We start from the raw sequence: 17016 nt of genomic DNA on the forward strand, positions 1-17016 counted from the left end.
CATGAAGCCCCTCCCCTATGGGAGAACATTCAGTTAATCAAAATTAGCTTTGGGCAACTTTAAGCCTGCTCTATCTGTATGTGATGGGTCTGAGCCAGACTGGGCCCCTACATCCCCACTTATGAGTATAAAGGAAATACTATTCAGCTGCATGATATTCATTTAACATAGTGAGTGAAAGCAGTCTGTTTTCCTAAATATTTTGTTTATATGCACATGAAAGAGAAGAATGACCTTGAACAAAGGACAACATGAATCCAGAAACATCTCAGCTTCCTCTTTCCGTTCTTCTTTGATCTATGCAACATTGACGGTGTCTCTTTCATCTTCAGTTATCTCCTGTCAGCTCCCTTCGTATCTCTAGGAGGACTTTCTCCAAATGAAAAGGAGATAGCAAAGGTAGGTGTGTCAAGTCAGAGCTGAGAGAAATAGCTGACCAGCCTTGTAAGAGTATGACACAATGAATGTTTGGTCCTGGTTTGAGCTCCTGTGGGTGTGCTCTTGTACATACCTTGTTAGGAGCAAATTTAAATTCAGTGGAACTTTGTTCTGAGTAGACATGCACGAAACTGCGCTGTGAATTCACATAAGGACTGGAGATTGCATTCCCATACATCCACAAAAATTGACATGCAAAAAGAGTGAAACCTATGCCCCTCAACTACAACTTACTTACTTACTTACTTACTTACTTACTTACTTACTTACTTACTTACTTACTTACTTACTTACTTACCTACCTACCTACTTACTTACTTACTTACTTACTTACTTACTTACTTACTTACTTACTTACTTACTTACTTACTTAGAATATTTTTACCTTGGCTTTGTCCTTAATAGGATTCAAAATCTCAAAATCGTGAAGACAAAAAAAGGCCACTAGGGAGCTACAGTCAATATTTAAAATTTTTTGGTTCCTGCCACTCCACACACCGCAAGCAGAGTTTTAAAACATTACATTTTGGGACAACCGCTCCCAAAATCTTCCCACCAACAGATTCAACAGATTCTTAGCCCACAGGCCTCATGTCCTTCCTCGCTCCACTTCTAGAAGCAGCATGGATTTTCTTCTTTCCCTAGGCTCACGGTTGAGAAACTCTACAATGCCTCCTCCTCCCTTCAAGCCAGTCCCCTGTCTTCTTTCTTTGCCCCACCTCCCCAGCACTAGTGATTTGGTTTCATTTCTCTTTTCCCACCTGGCTGCGTGCAGCTCATGCTGATCTGTTGTCCTTTCAGAAATCAGATCTAGACTAGGGGTTCCTAGCATTGCTGGACAAGCAAGCACCATTTAGAATATTGAGAATGTCCCGTGGGTGCTCTCAGGAAAATGGATGTTATAAAGAGGCAGGATTTGTACATTCACAAAATGGCTGCCATGACAGCCATGGCAATTCACAGAATATCCATTTCCTAGAGAGCAAGCCATAGATTTTGAAAGGCAAGTAGCTCATTGAAGCGTAACAAATTGTAAAGAAAAAAGGACAACTATAACAAAACCAGAAGCAGGCAACCACACTGACCAGGCACCTCCCCGTTTTATTGCTTAACAGTTCCTCGAGTGCCCACATGAGGCCCCGTGGCATTTTTGGAAATAAATATCATATTAAAGGCTCATAATTTCAACACTGAACTTTGGAGCATGCCAGTCTCCCTGTTGTTGGTGGTGATGGTGGTGTTTTTATTAGTGATCATTATTAGTTTAGTTTATTTATATGCCACATCTCTCCCAACAAGGGACCGAAAGGAAAAACTGAAACAAACAAAATTAGGAGATGCAACTGATGGGCACCAAAAGGACTGTCTATATTCATCATCATGAGCTCACATATAGATGAACTGATTGCTTATTTTTTCCCCACAACTCCATAGGGCAACAACATTTTAGAAATGACATTCCTTCTTTAGGAATTACAATATTTATTAGTATCCAAGAAAATCATATAAGGTCAGGCAATTGGTGACCAAAGATTCTCCACATATACATTGGTGCCAGGAGGTAGAAGCAAGGAGTGGCAATGGAATTTTTCCCCTCCTGAATTCTACATTCATTATTTTGAACTACACAAAGAGATGCACTGTGTATTAATGGTATGTACTCTGAAGAGATGCCTGGTGATAATTTTAAGGGGCAAAAGTCATTGAGAGCTCATTCATTTGACCAAGCACTCCAAGTAGAACAGGCCTCCATATGAGGAACTCTTTGCCCATTGCACATGTAAGTAACCAGCTATCCTGCTGAAAACTCCATCAGCCCTAACAAATTATCATGATCAGGCATTATAAGAATTGTGGTCAAAAACATCTGGAGTAGGGTAAGGAGCCTTTTGCCCTCCAGATACGTTAGACTACAAGTTCCATCATTCTCATCCAGCAGGGCCAGTAGTTACAGATTTCAGGCATTCTGTTTGATAATATCTGGAAAGCCAAATCTTCTCCATCCTTGATCTGAGAGACACCAAATAGCTTGTTTTTGGTCTCCCCATGTTTCTCACAACCACCATTTTCATTTTAAAAACACAAACTTTGAGAATGTATATATTTTTGCTTTATTAGTCCTGGGTGAAAAAGATGGGAGGGTGGGTGAGTTGCTATGTGGGCCATCTCTGGAAAAGGAAGACAAAAACAACAGTAAGCCCTTAATCATAAAACAGATATGTGCCAGACAAAGACTTTTAAAGAACTTACAGGAAATTTTGTTAATCCTATCAAAATTCATTTCATTTGCTGAAAAATTCTTTCCTTGTTCCACTTGAGCAAAAATCTCCACATTCATATCATTTTTTGTGTGGAGTGGAATTTTTGTGGCAATTCTAGTTGAAAAGTGTTATTTTTCAGTTATCACTTATTGAAATATAGATAGCAACCTGATTTAATAATGCTTATTTTAATTATTGGGGCTGAGAACCTATAACAACTTCTTCTGCCTTTCTGACAAGCTTAAATCTTTTCTTGACAGTTTAAACAATGTAAGAGAGAACATTCTTATGCTTAAGAACATAAAGGAAGACTTTCTGAGGGAACTGTAGATGGAACAGCATCTAGAGAGAACCAGGCTGGGGAAGGCTGGCCTGGTCTAACATCCTGTTTCCTGTAGAGACCAACTAGAAGTTTCCAGGAAGATCACAAACAGGCTGTGAAGGTCACAGTTCTGCCGTTGCCCACTTTCAAGTAGTATCCAGTAGCATGGTACCCCTGAATCCTGGACTCGTTCCTCTTAATTAAATAAACTCCTTCAATATACGCACAGCATTGTTTTTGAAATATGTTTCATGTGCCTGTTTTAGATTGTGCCGCCCTTGAAAACACGTTTCTTCCGCAAGCAAGCTGGACTCACCAATCGCTGCCAGTTTGCATCCACCACAAGTTGTGACCTACTAGGAATTGCACAAGCAAGAAAGGCCACCCGGGTTGGTCTCAATGAGACCCTGATGAGAATAATGTCAGGTAGGGTGCTAATTAAAAAATATTGAGTACCTTTTTAAAGTAACGGAAGCCCTCTTATTCAACTTCTATCAGGCAAAATGGCTAGTTGTATTTGAGGTGTGTGGTAGGGTATAAAAATGTGCTGCTCAAAATGCAATATGGATGTGAAATTACTTTATTGGAGCAAACGTTCATTCAAAAATTGCTCCACTCCAAAGCAACTGGGAATTTGAAAGAATGTGTTTGAAATCCATAGAATTCAGAATGGGGAAAGAAAGAATAATTTGTTATTTCATTACCTCCCCCACCCCCAAGACCAGAGCTAGTTGGTGATTATAAGAGTGAAATATTTCATGAATGTGTGACAGTCATACCAGGAATTTCTCTGACCTCCAGCAGTATGCAGATTGGTGTGCTTTGTTTGGTGATTGGCCTTCTGGACCTCAACACAGGATTTATTTGATACCAGACTTCACAAGCAGAAAAGGACTGCCTTGATCACTTGTTTACAACATTAATATGCTTTCAGCTCTAATTATAGACTAGAGACTGGAGATTCATATCTGTACTAGAAATGAAGCCCAGTTCTGCAGGTGATACCAATTCCTTTCCCCCATGCCCAGAACCAGCCAGCCCACTTACCAGGCTCCACGCGGTGCAAGGATCTGCAACAATTCAAGAAGGAATCTGGCCAGCTGTCACTTCCTCCTCAGGCAGCCAACCACTGCAGCATGGAGTCTCCTCAATTAGCCAATGAGTGGTCAGCTGTGTGGGGAGGTGGGGAAGAACTGGCTGGGCTCCTTCCCAAATTGATGCACAGGTATTGAAGGTGGATCCCTGCAGCATGTGTAGTCCAGTAAGTGGACTGGCTGGTTCTGGGCATGGAGGATGGGAAGCAGTGCCACCTGCGGTAACAGACTTAATTTCTAATAATAGGAGGCACCCATCTCTATTACAGACTTTAAGTCTTGTTCCTGTGCAACCTGTATGGAGATTCAGTTCACACAAACAAGACATGAATAATAAATCATTTCCCTGAAACCCTCACCACCATCCCATCTAGCTCTGATATAGGCATGAAATAGGGATTAGGCAAATAGGGCTCCAGGACACAGTGTGGCAGAGCCAAACAACACCCATATTTTTTTAAAAAAAGGGAGGAATTGATCCAAAGACTTGAGCAAGTGGGGAGACAATTTCAACAACATCTGTCACTTCTCTTAAAGTACCACCATCACTACCAATAACAATAAATCAGAACAGGTAGTTGGTATTTGTTTCTTATGGACAGAAACATTAACAGTTGCAGAAAGGCATTATCAGGAGAAGTGACATGAAACCCTTTGATAAAGTTGAAGTTCTCTGTATACTTTTTAGTAGTTCTGTTAAATGTGGGGAGTGGGGGCTCACTACAGTCGTTGCATGCATAGGATGGGTTGTATATTTCATAGAAGCATAGATATGTACACTTGGAAGTCACCCACTCAAACTACATGCCAAGGAAGGAGGTCCACAGATAGAGCATCTCCCAAGTGGCCATCTAGCCTCTGTTTATAAATCTCAAACAAATTAGAGGCCAACACCTTCGAAGGGCATAATATGTTCCATGGCCAAACATCCCTTGCCATCAGGTTTACCTGAAACCTTCCTTCTCAAAATGTGAATCTCTTGGTTTGGATCCTAGCCTCCTGAGTTTACTTAGGAAATCTGAACATTTATGGGAGTACCTTCATAAAATGTTATCACCCATCTTCCTATTGCATTTGTAGCTACTCAAACAAAGTAGTCCCATCCCAGATGAAAACACAAACAGAGGAGGTATGTAATGAAATGGTTAGGATAGTGGGCTGGAACTGTGGGAATTCAAGTTCAAGTCTCTGCTCAGCCATGAAACTTGGTAGTGTCTTGGGCCAGACTTTGACAGCTTGGCTGAGTTGTTGTGAATGTAAAGCAGTGGAAGGAGCGCTGTAAACATTACCTTGAGCTTGTTTAAGAAAATACAGCATATAATCGTAACTAGCAGAAACAAAAGAAAAACAAAATTAGTGATAGCAGACCATGCAGATCCTGCTTCTATTTTTATTTAAATCCAAGGAAATCCTAGCAGATGCATACAGTACTTAACTGTATTAAATTCTGTACTTACATACCAGAATTTACTAGAATCTCTTCCATAAGTAAGCCTGAAAATATCGATTATCTTTTTTTCTTTCTTTCAGGGGAAGTACCTTCTCAGTTTTAAACCTGCCAAGGAGTCTTGGTGTAGGCTTCATGCCAACCGTAGGGGGAGTGCTGCCTCCCAGCTATCCTAGCTGACAGCCTCTGATGTTCTACCCTGAAAACAATGCAGCTAGTCCTAATCCTTGATATACAGCATGACTTTGTTTGTTTTAACTCTTCAGCTGACACACCTGTTTCCCTATGTGAAGAACAAAAGACCTGGAAAACAAGTGAAGAAATTGAGAAAAAGACTAGTTCACATACTTTTACAACTATACCTTCAAAACAAATTCATAGACCCAGGTAACACTTCATGAACTGTCCCTTTACTGTTCATTATATAGCCTAGGGTAGGAAATATCTTACCTGTGATGGAGAATATATTATACCAAAATAGCTAAGATATATGAGTTCTTTATTTTTGACAATGTGTGCTCCAATGATAGAATCTGTGCATCACTGTTTTCCTAACTCTTGTACATGTGCATATGTGTGTAATCATTGTGACAGATGTGTAAAAATTAGAGATGGAAAATAAAAGTTAAACCACTGTTCAAAATTGCTGTGATGCCATGAGCCCTGGGACTAGATTATTAATGATCTTCTGTTTCAAGACGTGTGGTCTTCATTTAGATAATTACCATTATGTCACCTAGGCATTCTGTGATAAGCTCCAGATTTAAAATACTAATAACAGTATCTGGGAAAGATGTCATATGCCAAAATCTTGTTCCTTAGCGCAGTAAACTGCACTAGAGTACGGCTATTGAATCAACAAGGATTTGGTGAATCAACTCCTTCATAAGTTTCATTGATTCAAATGGGACTATTTTAACTGCTATTTATTTTAGCATAGTAAGTTTCATCTTGAGTAGGCCCATCTGAATCAATTAAACTTACTTATGGAAGGATTGACTCACTAAATTCTCATGAGACTACTTTAGTGCAATTTCTTGTGTTAAGGAGCAGAATTTTGACCATAGAGTCTTCTTAATGGAATTATGCCATAGTTCTTGTTTTCTTCATTACACCGAGATCACTAGTCCATCTGACCCATGACTTTTAAACTGATTGACTGTTCTTATTTGTTTCTTTAGACACATCTTTTCGCTCACTTGCTTTTGATTTTTTTAACTGCAGAACCCAGGAATGAAACATGGGACTTCCTCCATATGCAAAACACAGAATATGATATTTAAATGTGCAAAATATTAATTTATTTCAAATACAGTGGTGCCTTGCCTTATGAATTTAATTGGTTCTGGAACTCCGGTCGTAACTCAAAATGTTTGTAAGTCGAAGTACCATTTCCGATAGGAATGCGCTGAAATGCAATCAATCTATTCCAGCCGAAGAAAAAAATCACAAAAATAACAAAAAACACTGCAAGACCCATTGGAAACATGATTAATCAGTTCCAGCCAAAGGGGGAAAAAAAGAAAAGCAAACAAAACATGCAAGACCCTTTGGAAATGCAAAAAAAGCAAAGCAAAAAGCAAACAAAACGTGCAAGACCCATCGGAAATGCAAAAAAAAGCAAAGCAGAAAGCAAACAAACCGTGCAAGAGCCATTGGAAATCCAAAAAAGCAAAGCAAAAAGCAAATAAACCCCGCAGGACCCATTGGAAATGGGGGGGGGGAAACCCCAAAAAGCAAATAGACCCCACAAGACCCATTGGAAATGGGGGGAAACCCCCCAAAGCAAACAAACCCCACAAGACTCATTGGAAATGGGGGAAAAAACCCAAAAAGCAAAAAAAAAAAAACCACTGCAAGACCCATCAGAAATGGAGGAAAAAAACCCCAAAACAAACAAACCCTGTAAGACACATCACAGCATAGAAACATAATCCCACCACCCATCCCAAAACCACACTGCAAAACCCACCCCGAACAGTTTTTAAAAAGTAGAAAGCAGCACCTTACTTACCAGGCAGTCCGAAGCCTCCTCCGATCACACACTCTAACCGCTGGGGCGAAAGAGCTACAAAGAAGCAGCCTCTTCGCCACCAATGGTTAGCAATTTGAATTCCCTGCCTTTTTCTGATTGTAACTCAAAGCTCTGGCTGCAAGTCGAAGCAAAATTTTGCAGCCAGAGCTGGTCGTAACTCGAAATGGTCATATGTCGGGACGTTCGGAAGCCAAGGCACCACTGTATTAGGCATTCCTTAGGGTCTGCAGATGCTTTGTTACCAGTATTCATGCACTCTGCTTTCTATAATGGCAGGCTCTTCTGCTTCTTAAAGTTGTGTCTTGCAGATCCATAGATAGCACAAATGTATCTAAACTCTATTGTAGAATGTAAATTCACTTGAAAGGAAGAGGAGAAACTAAGTTAAACAGGGAAAAAGATTAAATAATCTCTTTACACTTTTTTTCTTGAACTGAAGAAGTCCATCTAAGCTTTGTACAGAGCATAATAAAAAGGTTCCCCTTGACAATTTTTGTCCAGTCGTGTCCGACTCTAGGGGGCGGCGCTCATCCCGCTCTTCAAGCCATAGAGCCAGCGTTTGTCCGAAGACAATCTTTCCGTGGTCACATGGCCAGTGTGATTTAGACACGGAACGCTGTTTACCTTCCCACCGAGATGGTACCTATTTATCTACTCGCATTTGCATGCTTTCGAACCGCTAGGTTGGCGGGAGCTGGGACAAGCAACGGGCGCTCACTCCGTCGCGTGGATTCGATCTTACGACTGCTTGGTCTTCTGACCCTGCAGCACAGGCTTCTGCGGTTTAGCCCACAGTGCCACCTTTAAAAATCTGTGTGTATCACTTGAACAGCAAATCGGAAATGACAAAAATCCTATTGCTGATTTATGCTTGGGTAAGGAAATTGTCATAAGTCTTGGTGGCAAAGTGTTGCTTAACAACAAAGTGCTGGTTGCATCCCTGGGCACATTAGGTAAATACCCAGGATCACATTGAACAGCTCATTTATGCCCAGTGTTTTATCTCCTAGACTTATGCAATTTCCCTTACACAAGCATAAATTGGCAATAGGATTTTGGCCTCATTCTTTTTGCACATGGGATTTGATTCGAAGAGTCACCCCAGGTTCAAAATCATGTTTTAAAAATAACTTTTTAATCTACAACATCTAGAATCCTCAACCAACATAGCCAGCGCTAGACAGGGATTAAGTGAAGTTTAGTTAAAAAGAAGGAATTTCCCTCGCTCTGGTTATATGATTCCCACATCCTAAAGGACAGGAGTGTTTGTTTGTTTGTTTGTTTGTTTGTTTGTTTAACTTGTATGCCACCTACACTACCCAAAGGTCTCTGGGTGGCATATAAGTTAAATAAATTGCCTCTTAACAATGCTATGTTAAGAGATAGCATCGCCCCCCTCCCTCCTGAGCTTCCGTAAACAAGTGAAAACCTGGCTTTTTACCCAGGCCTTTACAAACATCATCCCTTTGTAATATCAATTTTGTGCTTAATTTATGCTGGCCATGGTTTGCTGAAAGGGTTTTTGTTTTTGTTTTCACATGCTCAATTTTTGTGTGTGTGTGTTATATGCCCAGTGTAGTGGCTTGTCTACTAAGTGGGCAGGGTACAAGTTAAAAGAAACAAACAAAATAAAATAAATTGTGAGCTTTCATCTCCCCACTAAAGATTCATTCTTAAGGGCTGAGAGATGCTCTGGAATAGAATGCAGTAGGCAATGAAGGTGGCTGCAGAAGGAATGGAGATTTTCAAAACAATGGAGGCCTTTCCCTTTGCAAGTGGAAGTACTTTGCCATTTGTGTGCAATATCTGTTTGGCAAAGCCATTACGTGCAGTGAAGTCTGATAATCAAATGTTTTCTCACAGTCACCTCCTAAAGCAGTGATTCTTAACCTTGGGTTACTCAGGTGTTTTTGAACTGCAACTCCCAGAAACCCCAGCCAGCACAGCTGGTGCTGAAGGCTTCTGGGAGCTGCAGTCCAAAAAGCACTTGAGTAACCCAAGGTTAAGAACCACTGTCCTAAAGCACCCCCAAAATATGCTTTTTCCCTTACAGTGGTGAACATCATCCACACAAAAGATTGTTTGCTTAGCTAGTCTTAGCTCATTTGCACTGACCTGTGCTTTCACATATATCCCAGTGTAGACTTTACACTTCCACCTCTTCTACTCTGTTTCTTGCTTCACAGATTCATGTTTTATTATTTGTATTTCCAATATGTCACTTAGTGTACATAGAAGATAAAATATGTTGCTACTGTATATTGTTGTAAGCATTGAGCTTTTCAACTTTGGAAGAGTTGGGCAAGGGTTTTCCCCAAGATTAATTCTACTTCTTGTCCCTTTTTTGACACCAAGAATCTTCTACCGCCACAGAGATCCCAATGAGATGCTCTTTTCATACACACAGAAGATCACAGAAGGGATGGAGCCAGGTGAGTAGTACTTCCTGAGGCGCACGTGTTGCTATGACTGGCCTAACGTAGCTCAAGCATATCATTGTCCACTCTTTCCATCTTTCTTTTCAGATGTAACACTGACGTGTTTGGACTTTGAATGGGAACTTCATCGCATGTACTTATTTAAATCCAAGGTCCTCTCACAGCTTCTTGCTCAAGCTCTACAGAATAGTGACTTACCCATTACAGAAAGCAATGCCAAAGTCAAAAAGGGTATTGGAAGGAATTCCACAATGTTTGTTTGTCTATATGTTTCCTTGGCATTAATCACCTGTGGGCTCAAATGAGCCATTAATGCCACACTCTTTTGTGTGTGTGTGTGTGTATTTAATATCATAAATCTGACTAAACTCTTCCTGTATTCCCATTTTTTAAAAAAGCAGAAATCAGGTGTTACAGTAAACAGCATCAGCTGTCTGGCTGGAAACATAAAGACGTGTTTGAACAGAAGCAAAGATTGCCCAAAGTCACAATTGCCTTGGAGATTAATGATCCCGATGTCACACGAGTTGGTAATAATGCCTTTGTCTTTGATACTGAGATTAGCTACAAATGCCAACAATGCAGCTCTGTAGATTGTCTGGGAGTTGGGAGAGGTGTTGTGCCCTTCTTTGGGCTGTGTGAAGAAACTGGGGTATATATATATACACCGCCCAGAGACCTTTGGGTAAAGTGGGCAGCATATAAGTTAAATAAATAAATAAATAAATAAATAAATAAATAAATAAATAAATAAATAAATAAATAAATAAATAAATAAATAAATAAATAAATAAATAAATAAATAAATAAATATGTCTCTCCTTGGAAAACGTACCCTGTCTTTTCTTAAAAGCTGAAGGATCAGGGCCTTTCAGGGATTGTTCCAGTCATGGGACAGAATGAACCTCTCTAGGCTTTGTGGCAATTTCACGAGAAATATGTACAACTACCTGGCTTTAGAGATGCTGTTTTATATTTAAGTAGGGAGTGTGTGAGAAAGAAGTTAATTAAACAGTTTAGAGAATAATCTTTTTAGTTTGCAGTTGTTAAATCAGAGTCTAAGTGAGAAAGCTCTGAGGTAGTTTGTTAAGAGTTATGCTATTAGGAAGAGCCAAGATGTATATTCATACAAATGAGCCATGAAGTTTAATATATGTTCTCGTTGTAACTTCTGTAAAAACAAGTATCCATAAAGGCATATATAAATAACCATAAATGATTAAACTGTAAAGGGAGATGTGAGAGAAAAGAAAAATAACTTAGCTTTTTGATGAAAAAGCCTGTCTGATTGTAATTATGAATAGAGATGGGATGATAGTATTCATCTTCCGGAGGGGATGAATACAAATATTGCCACCACAGATGGCCAAGTCAATTGGACTCTCCCCCTAAAACTGGACTGTCTACTTACTGCTTGAGCCATGGCACATGTGGTCATCATCATTTGTGTCATACCAGTCACAAAAGTAGCCAACTGGGGCTTCCCCACCTCCCTGTGCTGCTGACCAATCCAATGAGGACGTGAGATGATAAGTATCCCCTCTCAGCTACTGAGTAGTCAGAAGTGCAGAGAGGTGGGGAAGCTCTGGCAGGGCTACCTCTGCAATTGGTGTGGTGTGAACAACAACAGTCATGCTACAAGCAGTAAACAGATGGCCCAGTTCTGGGGGAAGGGTCCAATCAGCCTGGCCAATGAAACACCCATCTCTAATTATGAAACACTTATTCTTTTGTATTTTTTAAACAATAAACTTGCTTGGGTTTCAAATACTTGTAATTATTTATGAAAATACCAGTCACAATGTATCATACCATGCATAACAATAGCTGAACACATGGTCAGAAGTAGACACCTTTAGTCTGCCAAGAGATGTGGAATGAATCATCTGGGTCATGATTGTGTCACTAAAATAACATAGCCATGGTTGCATCACCAAAATAACATAGGCTGTTTGTGTGTTTCCCCAGATGTGTTCTTACACTTTTAAAGGAGGCAGTGTAAATTCAACTCTTACCTGTGGCAGTGCTTAAGCAGTATCAGAAAGGGAAGACTGGCTGTTTCCCTGGTCTGGGGAAAAGGTCTACAGAAAGCAGTCTTAAACATCAGCCCCAAACTTAGTGCAGGTGTTCAGGAGCAGCTCTCATTTTTTGTGGCAGCACACAGCAGATAGAGGAAACCTCAGAAAGAATTCAGTCTTAACACTTGTGTCATGTGTGTATTGATTTGCATATTCTGATCGTGTGCAGCTTTTGCTATTGCACTGCAAAACCTCTACAGCTCTGAACCACAAGTAAATGAAGAAGATGTCCTAGGAATCCTGGCTGCTGCAGAATTATTACAGTTCTCTAGCCTTTTCCTGAAGTAAGTTGACATGGGTTTAACCTTATTTTATTTCTCTCGAGGTGGAGCTTGGCAACTAGAAAATACTAGAACTTCTTCCTTATTACAGCAAGGTCTATGGGATGGCTGCTTTCACCAGTCAAAACTTTGCAAATCTAAAAACTGGCTTTTTAAAAAACACATTTATACAATGACAAATGTCTGTCTATTGATCTAGACACTCAAGGGAGATGTTAATATCAAGTTGTTGTAGCAAAAAAAATATCTCATGGATTCCAATGCCATGATCCTCATTCAACACACAATTTAAAACATGCATTACGCTGACAATCTTGATTACATATTCCCAGCCATGGTGGAAACAGACATGCAAAGAAAGGGCATGGCAGACTCATCCCTCCCCTGTCACTTTGCTTGTGTGAAAAGTGATAGTCTGAAGAGGGTTTTCTCCTCTGTGTCGGGTATGACAATGAAGCTACTGGCCCATCCCACTGCCAAATAGCATGTTTATCTATTTTTATCCGTTTTTCTATTGCCTGAACAGGACTTTAGTTTGACTCTAAACAGTCCTTATGCAAATTATGCCCATGACCAGCAACTTCACATGACTCTTTTAGACCCACTGAGGTTTTTATTCTAAAAGTAAATAGTAGCTGCATCCCATCCCGAGCTGCATCCCCCCCCGGGCTCCACTTTTTCCCTTTCTTTTTTCCTCCCACCCTCAATCATTTATCATTTCGAAAGTCCAGAGGAAATTTTGTTTTAAGAAAGATACATTGTTCATCAAACTCCACAGGAAGGACAGTACAAATTAAATTCTGTCTTGACTCTATTTTACCCTGTGAGCCACTTAGAACAGTTTCTCCAAGTATGTGTCTTCCTAAGAGGCTTTCAGTGCATGCAGTGAAATAGTTTGAAGGATAAAGGAGGCCACTGAAAAATGTGTTTCTCCTAACAGCAGCTCTGCTAGTGATTATATTATTGGTGTGTGTGTGGAAGAGTTAGCCTGTAGGAGGAGGCCCAGTGCTAAATCACAGATACAGTGGTAACCAGGGACAGGGACCTGAGTCACAACACTCACTGTCAAGTTGGGCTTAAATCGCACGGGTGACTTGAATCGAGATTTGGAATCCACCCACCTGTCCCTTTTTTCTGAGGAAAAAAACAAATTGTTTTTAAGAGGGACTCAGACTTAGAGCTTGGGACTAAGACTTAGACTTGGACCCAAAGGCTTGCTAAAACCCCTGAGTGATGCTGATATCTTTGGAACATGGCCCACCAAACAGATTGCATCATTGACTTCTATGCCTTTTTGTTCTCCACGCACAACTCTTACTTACAGCTTGCTTTCCTTCCTCCAGGTGTATCCAAGTCATGAGAAGCAGCATTTGTGCAGCCAGTGTCTGTAGCTATTATTCTGCGGGCTGTAAGGTGAGTTGCAAACTCCACCTATATTTACACATTGAATTGAGTTCTGAGTAACAAATCTGCATAAAACTGTACCATTGACCACATTAATCGGATCTGCGACTGGGCAGTCTGTGCTTATTCCTGGCATATGTTGTCTGTACAAGTCAGCAGAAATCTCTGTATAGGGGTCATTGTTTCTTTGGAGCTGACAAGCTCCTCAGTTTCCTTCCTTTTTTACCCTTCCCAGCTGATTGTCTCTTAAAGAGTATTTAGACCAGCTGTTCCATGTGTTCAATAAAACACAAAGGGAGTGAAGGTAAGATCACATCCTCTAGCCATGCCCACAAGACACACCTACTAGCTATTCCCCTTCTCAGAGACATGTACAAGGTGGTTCAAAGAAGGGGGCATGCTTAGAAATGTGGAATGAGCTACATGTCAGAGCATGGCCACCAGGTTTATGGGTACTGGGGGCTAACAAGCATGATCTTGCATTCATGATGGATTACTGAATAAATGGGGATTTTCTGAACACCACCTCAGCAACTCAGGGAGGAAGTAAATGATGGTAGTTCTAAAAGAAGCAATGTTGGACTCCAGATCTGAAGATGCTCGTAGTCCTCTCCAGAATAGTGACAGCCCTCCTTCTGAGTAGTCAGTAGCACTTTATTTCTTTGTTCTATGCCAGTTGTATAAATAAATCTGTTTCATGTACAACACAGAGATGTCTTCAGACTAGTAATACAAATGCAGGAGACGTGGTATCTTTATTACACCACTAAGTAAATCAAACAATTTGAAAGCTTTCATGGTTGAAGTCCACTTCATCAGGCCATGCACTAATATTGCAGAACAATTATTATAAATGAGAATCCCAAAAAATTATGGCAGAGGTCTGCCACGTATACTTGTTAAGATGAGTTCATCTGCTGGCTGCAAACCATGTATGAGATTAGCATGGTTTGAAACGCCACCCATTGGGCTGGAATTGTGTGAGTGAGTGAGTGAGTGAGTGAGTGAGTGAGTGAAAGGCCATGCAGAAAATATGACAGCTTCCATAGAAACACTGAGGTCAGAATTTGTGTACTCACCAGGTCAGAGAAGGCAATCAAAGCTAAATGTTAGGGACTCCTATTTATAATATTTTTTTCTGCAATATTGGTGCGTGGGGTGATGAAGTGGATTTGAATCACAAAAGCTTGCAAGTTAATTGAGGGGTATTTTTTTTAGTTGTTTAATAAAAGTATACTCTCTGTCCTGCATTTGTATTGTGCAAAGCTAGCAGTTTGCTACTCATTAAGTAGTTTTAAATCACAATTTCTTGATGAGTGCATTTGTACATTAGTTGCATTGACATTTCATATTTTCAGCTGTACAATTCGAATTCAATTTTTTAATGAAAGAGCAGTGTTTTATTTTAGCCTTCATTTGCACGGGATATCTTAATTTCCCCTTTCACCACAAGAGGGTCCCCTAGTTCAGAATTTCCTTAATGCTTTCCTTCCTCTGTTTGAAATCAGTACAAGCAACCGTCTTTGATCACTGATTGTGAAAGATGGATAGAGGTGAACCTTGTCCCACAGCTTGGCTCTCAGATTCACCTCCGGAAGGTGCCACTGGAACTGCTGCAGAAAGTGCTGAAATCTCCAAGGTAACATTGATGGGCGTATTTTCTCAAGAAGTCTGTTGTCTCAAGCCAGTGTATACACATGATATGCAAATTTAGTCTCATCAGGTTAGAATAGCATTCTACTAGAATAGTGCATAGTTGCTGCCTCTCATTGCTAGTTTGGCCTCCTGTTTTATTGTTTTAAAGAAGCGCAATTCTAAAGATGAGTGGGTGGGTGGGTGGATGGATGGATGGATGGATGGACGGACAGATTTTGTGGGGAAATAAAGAAATTGAAACAGGTAAGAAGATTGAGGTTTGTAAAGATAAAGGGTCGGGTGTCAGCCAGGACTGTGAGGTGAGAAACAGTGGTAGAAGTGAATAAGAAGAGGGGAAGAAATACAGAACAGCTGCAAAATATGAGTTCCACAGAAATATTTTATCCAAGCACATCATACAGTTATCTTTTTACCCAGGCTACATGTCCCCAAGTAAGAATGTGCTAGTAAAGTGTCAAATGTTTTTATGCTTCCAAGTAGTACCCAAAAGAACCATGTGTATGTTGGCTGAAAATCTAGTAGTAAGTTGCAGTTTGAGTGGGCCCACTGAGTCAATGGAGCTGATGGAGGTGTTGGCTCACCAAATTTCTGGTGATTCAATGGACCTACTCTTATTGCTATTTACTACTGGATTTCAGCCATTGTACTGTGTTTGGTCATTGTAAGGCAAAGATGCATTTAATTTGCATGCCCAGTTTGCAAATCTGATTGCTGATATGCACACTCTAAGGAAATTTCTGAGAGGGAGCAAATCTGAATAAATCAGAGGAAGCAATCCTTTGCCTCAGTGTCTAGTAGGACACTTGGGGGAGATTTTTTTCCCCCTTGATACTAGTTTTTCCAGGTATACATTAGGAGAAGGAAGCCTTCACTTGAGATGTGTTTGGGTGGTTTATACAAAGCCAGAGGGCCTGTATCTAGCAGATACCCATGAGCCTTCTTCAGTGTTTAAAAGTGTGGGCTGTGATGGTACAAGGGTATAGATATGTCTAGTGATTGCATTTCATCCAGGATAGTTTACCTGTCGTGAGCAGAACTTGGAAATACATTGTTGTTACTACAACCCCCAGAATCCCCAGCTAATGTGGCAACTGGTCAGCTAACTGGAGGTCATTGAAAGCTGTAGTCCTTTTTTTTAAAACTTTTCTAATCTCTCTGGTGAGGATGGGCTATTAGTCTCTCCTTTAGACTGGCAGAAGCCAGCACTGAGGGGAGAGGGTTAATTAGATAGTAAAAAGACCTGACGTACAGATTTCTCTTTTGTACCTTAATAAAGGTTGTTTCCCACAGATACCCAACAGCTCCTTCTCATTTTTTATTTACTGGATCCAGAAGGAAAGGATAGCTTAAGACCTTTGGGGAGCCATTCCCACCTGGGAATAAACAATACAAAGATACATGAACCCATTGGTGTGAGACAGATACTGTACAAAGGATTCCTAAAGCCCATTTGGAAAGTGCAGGACACTTCCTGTTTTCATGTTCAAAGAAACCCAGAGAAAAAGATGCTGCCCCAGTGGGACTACTTTATACATAGAACATCTGATTTATATGCCAGGATC

General features: G+C 40.4%; 1 protein-coding gene across 1 annotated transcript in view; it reads left to right on the plus strand.

The window, feature by feature from the left end:
* Positions 1–17016, plus strand: part of BTBD16 (BTB domain containing 16) — a 58925-nt gene that overhangs the window by 9173 nt on the left and 32736 nt on the right. Inside the window, exons 2-10 of the mRNA XM_020786447.3 lie at positions 333–399; positions 3288–3447; positions 5829–5949; positions 9953–10029; positions 10123–10266; positions 10437–10565; positions 12283–12397; positions 13738–13807; positions 15307–15437. Coding sequence (XP_020642106.3) covers positions 333–399; positions 3288–3447; positions 5829–5949; positions 9953–10029; positions 10123–10266; positions 10437–10565; positions 12283–12397; positions 13738–13807; positions 15307–15437 — 1014 coding nt within the window. The remainder of the gene's footprint in view (positions 1–332; positions 400–3287; positions 3448–5828; positions 5950–9952; positions 10030–10122; positions 10267–10436; positions 10566–12282; positions 12398–13737; positions 13808–15306; positions 15438–17016) is intronic.

The sequence above is a fragment of the Pogona vitticeps genome, chromosome 3 (genome assembly GCF_051106095.1).
Source record: "Pogona vitticeps strain Pit_001003342236 chromosome 3, PviZW2.1, whole genome shotgun sequence".
Classification (NCBI taxonomy): Eukaryota; Metazoa; Chordata; class Lepidosauria; order Squamata; family Agamidae; genus Pogona; species Pogona vitticeps.